The 7,246-nt window shown below is 34.8% G+C and overlaps 1 protein-coding gene across 1 annotated transcript; it reads right to left on the reverse strand.

The window, feature by feature from the left end:
• Nucleotides 1-2,890: 2,890 nt before the first annotated feature.
• LOC110869892 (secreted RxLR effector protein 161-like) lies at nucleotides 2,891-3,430 on the reverse strand. Its single transcript, XM_022119097.1, has one exon. It carries the CDS (start codon nucleotides 3,428-3,430, stop codon nucleotides 2,891-2,893), a length of 540 nt encoding a protein of 179 aa, XP_021974789.1.
• Between the last annotated feature and the right edge of the window lie 3,816 nt (nucleotides 3,431-7,246).

The following is a 7,246-nucleotide window of genomic DNA, read 5'->3' on the forward strand; positions in this document are numbered from 1 at the left end:
TGACTTATTTGTAAAACATAATGGCCAGAAAACACAAAGAAATGTCTTATTTCTAAAACGCAATGGACTGAAAACACATAAAAAAGTGTTTTACCTAAAACGCAATGCACAAAAAACACAAAGAAATGTCTTATTTGTAAAACGCAATGGTTTCCGAAAATACAAAGAAATGTTTTATTTGTAAAACGCAATGGCCAGAAAATACTTAAAAATGTCTCATTTTTAAAACGCAATGACCTAAAAAAACAAAAGAAAGTGTTCTCTGTAAAACGCAATGGACTGATAACACCTAAAAATGTGTTTTACCTAAAACGCAACGACTAAAAACACTTCAAAAATGTGTTTTATCTAAAATGCAATGACTAAAGATACTTAAAAATGTGTTTTTTTTCTAAAACGCAATAGTCAGAAAACACATAAAACTCTCTTAATTCTAAAACGCAATGGACACATAAAACTGTTTGTGAACTGTTTTTGAATTGTCTGTGAACTGTCTGAATTGTTTACGAATTACTGTCTTCGAAATGAGCCAATTTCTGGAAAATTAATTTTTCTGATGCAGCGATGCGTTTTTAGTACAACAATTCAACCCCAGCCAGGGGCTCTGCCCCTTGGACCCCGCCAGGGGCTGCCGCCCCTGGGACCCCGCTACCAGGGGCTGCCGCCCCCGGACCCCCGCCAAGATCGTAAAACGCAATGACTAAATAAAAACCTAGATCGTGAAAATAAAATAAAAGAATTTCTTACATGGATCGAAGCCGGTTTCTTCATCAATTGACGAAATTTGAATGATAGAAACACTTATCAACGATTGAATCGAACAAATCAAGTGATTATCTTCAAAATCACCAGAAAAAACGAGATTTTGAATGAAATTAAACTGGGTTTTCTTCGAAAAAAGCTGAAGAACACGTTGATCGGGTGGTTGAATCATTAATTGATGACGAAAATTACACTATAATGTAGTGATTATTGAGATAGCAAGTGAAGAAAAGGTTGGAGTGGGTTTTGAAAATGGTGGGTTTTGAAGTAACTGAGAAGAAAAAGGAAGAAGAAATGATGAGATTGACTAAAATACCTTTTCTCTTTATTTTAAAATTTGTCACATGTCATAATCCTATGGCTTCCTATCCTTCCTAACCAAAATTAACTTACTATTTGATCTTTTCCCTTATAACCTACTATAAAAATAAAAAAGTATTCGAAAAAACTAATTTGATGCTAATATATAAAAATAAACTTGTGCTGGGAGGGGTGGTTACATGGTGACTTATATGGTTATAGCTAATGTTTTGCTGAAAGGCGTTATTTTATAATGTTTGCTTAAAGTCACCACCCCTTTCAGCTCAAGTTTATTTTATATATAAAATAAAACTCAAGCAACCTAATCATAACTCTTATTATTATTCTTGACTTTTGAATAATAACTATTCAAAATACAAATATTAATTAAAAACTACTAACCAACTTGTTTAATTTTATTTTTTTCTGATCCATCCGAGTATAGGTACACAAAATAACCGGTTAATTAACTGTAATTGGTTATTAACCATAACTAAAACCGAAACCGGTTAATATATAATCGATCGAGGAATAAACAGTTAGTGGTTATTTTTATCGTAGGTTAGTAACCAGTTATTGATATTTAGTATAGAAATCAGTTAACCGAAAAAATTAAAAAAAAAGCAAATAAACTGGTTATTAACCGAAAATAACCGGTTAATTAACCGAACCGGTTAAAGTAATTGATCAGACTAGTTAAAAGAATAACCAGTTAACGTAGAAAAGTCAAGTTAACCGATATAAACGGTTAACCGAATCGGTTATTAAAATTAACCGGTTTGTGCACCTCTATATCTGAGTATCCCATGTGTAGATAAAGCCATTAAGGCATTAAGCTAATTCAAGCGACTTGTGAATAAAGTAGGCCCAACCTGAACCACTTGTTTCAGTAGCTAGTTAAGCCCAACTTGTGTAATTCAATAATGTTCGTTAATTTAAATTCATAAAAAAGAAAACATGTATGACATACATAACCAGTAATTATTATCTATATTAAAGCAGAATGTAAAATTTATAGATACTGTAATAAATACTTATATAAAAATTGTATTAAAATATAACAATCGTTTTAATTGAATAAAAAATACTATTTGGTTTCTCTTTTTTTTTTTTTTTTTTTTTTTTTAAATTTCTATATGGGCCATCTGCATGAGAATCCAAATACATGGCTGTTTATTCAGAAATAAAAATGCAAAAAAGCATTGCTGGACCAGGAAGGATCTCTTCTTTGTGGTCCCATAATCCTAGGTTTGCAGATTGCAGTGATATATTTGGATGTAAACGGTAGTGGATTTAGAAAATACTTTTTTTATTTGGATGTAAATATTGGCGGATCTAGAAAATAGGGACAACATTTAAAAAAAAAATCCTATAGGGGCAGCGAAATCAAAAAAAACGTCAATTTTTTATATACTACCGTCAGAGCGTTAAGGTGTAGCGGGGGCTACCCCTTGAAGATTTTGGCAATAAGAGAGATTAATTTTTCTCTCTTAATTTTATTCATGGCTAAGAACGTACTTAAATACAAAAGGAACTTGCAGAACAAGAAAAGTCTAACAAACAATCCTAAAACAAAGGAAATAATCAAAAGATGATATATGTAAATTAATAAAAGATCTGGCCATATATATCGCAATATGTTATCCAATATTCCCCCTCAAGTTGGAGCGTGTAAGTTCTGCATGCCCAACTTGACCAGTAAACTTCGAATATGTTGAGCTCCCAGTGGCTTAGTGAGAAGGTCGACAATTTGATGTTTCGTACCAATGTACATTGGTTGTACATCTTTCGACTTTTACTCGTTCACGAACAAAATAGCAATCAATTTCTACATGTTTTGTTCTTTCATGTGTTTAGCAGCTAGGTTCTCACAAAACAATATGGTTCCCTCTGTGGGGGTCTCATTGAGTTCTGATAGCAACGAATAAACCCATAATACTTCGCTAACCGTGGTTGCCATGGCTCTATATTCTGCTTCAGCCGAGGAACGAGAGACAACCGATTGCTTCTTTGATTTCCATGAGATAAGAGCACCACCGAGAAGTAGCAAGCATCTGGTACGAGATCGCCTGGAGAGGGGACACCCGAGCCAATCTGCATCGCAATAAGAAACAAGTTTCATGCCTCCTTCTTTCGGTAACAAAATTCCGTGACCGGGTGTTGACTTTAAGTATCTTAGGACACGAGTAGCGGCGTCCATATGATTTTGCCGAGGATCAGACACAAATGGACTTAATATGTTGACAGAATACGTGATACCTGGACGTGTAGCCTGTAAATATAGCAACCTCCCAACCAAACGCCTGTATGTATTTGCATCAACCCTTTGCTCCTCCTCTCCTTTGTCAAGTTTAAGATTTTGCTCCATGGGAAACCCACTTGGGCGACATCCTTGTAACGCACTGTCTTCCAAAATGTCGAGTGTGTATTTGCGCTGGCTAAGGACTAAACCATTCTTTGTGAGAGCCACTTCGATACCAAAAAAAATATTTCAAAACACCAAGATCTTTGATGCTAAACTTTTCATGTAGTTGAGACTTGGATATATTGCATATTGCGATATATATGGCCAGGTTTTTTATTAATTTACATATATCATCTTTTGATTATTTCCTTTGTTTTAGGATTGTTTGTTAGACTTTTCTTGTTCTGCAAGTTCCTTTTGTATTTAAGTACGTTCTTGGCCATGAATAAACTTAAGAGAGAAAAATTAATCTCTCTGATTACCAAAATCTTCATGATATCAGAGCGTACTTAATTACAAAAGGAACTTGCAGAACAAGAAAAGTCTAACAAACAATCCTAAAACAAAGGAAATAATCAAAAGATGATATATGTAAATTAATAAAAGATCTGGCTATATATATCGCAATATCTATCTAGTGTAATAAAAGAAACCAACTTTTGGATACATGTCATTCATTGAATGTATCCTTAAATTTATATTTATCTTATATTAACTAAATAAATAAAAAATAAATTAATATTAAATCTTATCGTACTTTAATAAAATATTATCCTCAAATTTAAATTGTTAATTTAATATATTTTTAAATCAAATACTTCTCTCTCCTACTTATCTTATATTAAATATATATATAAATAATAAACTAATATTAAATGTTATCCTAATTTATTAAAAATATAACTTTATTTATTATTTGGTATACAAAATTATATTTATTCAACTCGTGTAAAATGCGGGTTTTGAAAAATATAACTTTTTCTATTATTCACTATACAAAGTTACATTTATATAATGCGTGTAATACACGAAGTTTTTAAAGATATGTTTCTTTATCATTTGCTATGTAAAATTAGATTTCTTCAACACATGTAATACACAGAGTTTTTAAGGATATAATTCTTTTATTATTTGTTAGAATTTTCAACCCGACTATACACGGGTTTTTTAAAGGTACGACGTTTTTAGTATTTAATATACAAAATTACATTTATTTAATATGTGTAATACACATGGTTTTTAAAGATATAACTGTCACACCCCCAAAATCCACCCGCGGAGTATCACCGCTTGGGAGCGTGACTGACCAGGATCAAGCCACCAATCATATAGAACAACGTAAATAGTAAAAGTAAATGTAATTTAACCAAACCAATCCATATGACAGGTGTTCAAAACATAAGTATAAATTCAACGTTTAGCGGAAGCAAATAGGTAAAAGCCCAATCATAAGTAAAGTATGAAATGTCAAATGTTTAATCAAAGCATTCACGATCCTTGTCCACAACGACCGCGCCTCCCAGTGCAAGCTCCATGAATACCTAACGACCTGCAAGGCATGTAACAGAGGGTCAACAACTAGTTGAGCGAGTTCACAGTAAGTAAGTTCGTAATAGTAAGTTTGTTTCGTAACGTGTGGCTCTACTAGGCCGATAGTATGTTCTATTAGTGGGGGCTTCACATAGTTGCATATACACTAGACTATTTGTGACCATAAGTGTTCTTCTTAACCCGAGAACAGTAGTACGTACAAGGTTTACGTAGGTTTTACGTAAATGTCATTCACAAACCGAGGACAGTGGTACGCGGGGGTTTACGTAGGTTTTACGTAAGTGCCTGTCACAACCTGAGGCAGTAGTAAGTATAAGTTTACGTAGGTTTTACGTAAGTGTCCTTCGCAAACTGAGGACAGTGATGAGTACAAGTATACGTAGGTTTTACGTATGTATCCTTCGCATCCGAGGACGATGGTAGATAGTCTAGTAACAGTGTAAGTACAAGTATCTATTCAATCTCATTCCTTCAATCCCATTCCCAAACCCCGGGAATCCCATGCCTTGGTAAGAGTGTGAACTCACCTTGGTTTGCTCGGTATGTTATTGCTTCTAGTGTTTATTGATGGTTAGGTCCGTTACACACGACCTAGGGTGCATTGCACATAAACTCGATGTAAGTGTTTACGTTCAATCAGGGTTTACAATTCCTTGATGTCCAAACAACTGTGATCCGTGATAATTGTGTACAGAATGACATGAGATAGATTGTTCACACATACAGTATCATCCAGTTACATACAGTAGCATACGGTTATATACAGTAATATACAGTAACATCCAGTAACATGCAAAGTGTTCCTCATACAGGGTTTGAACTTAGCATTATAAGTAACTCAGATCCCTAGTGTTAACAGTAAGTCTAATACTGGTGTTTACAGTAACCCGGACCTTTCAAGCATTAACAATACTCGGATCATTCAAGCAACAAAAATCGGACCATATGTCCCTTATAAAAGTCGGACCAGGTATCCCTTTGATAAAAGTCAGATCATGTATCAACACTTAAAAGTCGGACCATACATTATATAACTGTCACACCCCGATTTCCACGTGTCTCACCGGTGGGCCCGGTGGGGGATTACCGTGACGATGTTGGCAACAATATAGTCAAACCACACAATTATATAATGCACAGCGGAAGCTTAAAGATAAATAAATATATTTCAACCTCTGATTGTAATATCAAATGTATTATAGAAGTCGAATGTATCCACAGCGGATCAAAATAAATAAATATTGTTCATTCAGATACGGCATCGAGTTTGCGAGACTATTCGTGATGCTTAGGCAGCTAATACCAGCCAATTTCGTCTAGCACCTGCACTTAATCTTTTTGGGGAAAATACGTCAGTTTACACTGGTAAATACATTCAACTGACACATTTGAAAATGTTTATTAAAATTGATTTGAATGCACAAGGCACAAACTCTTTTATAACTTGGGAAAATTATAATAAAATCTTGTGAACGTTTTACATGTTCTTTTATGCGTTCAGTAGCCCGGGTCGTGCCGGGTTAAAGATTTATAGACACACCACGTTTGCGTAAAACCGTAGTATAAAAACCAACGGCTACGTCTTTTAATTTAATGTCGACACTTTATACCGGGTGTACGCCTACACCGGGATGTCGATGGTCGTGGCCATTTCGTAAAATGATGCCAAGGATATCCGGGACAATGGTCATTAAACCCCCAAAAGGCTTATAAGCAACAAAACTGTTTAAATGAGCCGATCATATTATTTAATTAACCACCTAAGCGATGGAAGAATATAATGCTCAATCAAGCGGTATTAATATACCGTAACCCAAGCCCATATAGGGGAAATGAGTTAAAGTATTTACCTTTGCAAGTATATTTCCTTAATTGGATTAAATCACCGATAGCTTTTACTGGGGCTCCTAATCTGGAACGAAGGTTTTAATCAACCTCTTAGAATCCTAACGAGTCGTTATAATGGCCGTAGCCTAGACCGGTTGGTTCCGATATATATAGATATGGTTTAATCGCGCGAAAAGGCGAAAACCAAGAATGGAGTGTGATTCTGACCCAACAAGTTCAGAGACTTGTTTTATTCGGGTTTATGGTTCACACTCTGGATTTTGGGGTTCAAATAATATAATTTGACCCGTATCGGCTAATTTATGAAAACTAGTTTCATAAGCCGAACCGTGCGCGCAATAGGCGAAACGGTTAACCATGAGAGTCGTACGCTTATTTCCTAAGTCAATATGCCTTAAATGGGTTGTGGTATCAGTAGGATACCTTCCGTGACGCCCGTAACGAGTTTAAGTTAATATTATGCCCCGTAGGGGCTTTTCGGTCATTTTAAAGGCTTTAAAAGGGCTTTTCGAGTTCTACAGGAAATCTGAGTTTCCCGAA

The sequence above is a fragment of the Helianthus annuus genome, chromosome 8 (genome assembly GCF_002127325.2).
Source record: "Helianthus annuus cultivar XRQ/B chromosome 8, HanXRQr2.0-SUNRISE, whole genome shotgun sequence".
NCBI lineage: Eukaryota > Viridiplantae > Streptophyta > Magnoliopsida > Asterales > Asteraceae > Helianthus > Helianthus annuus.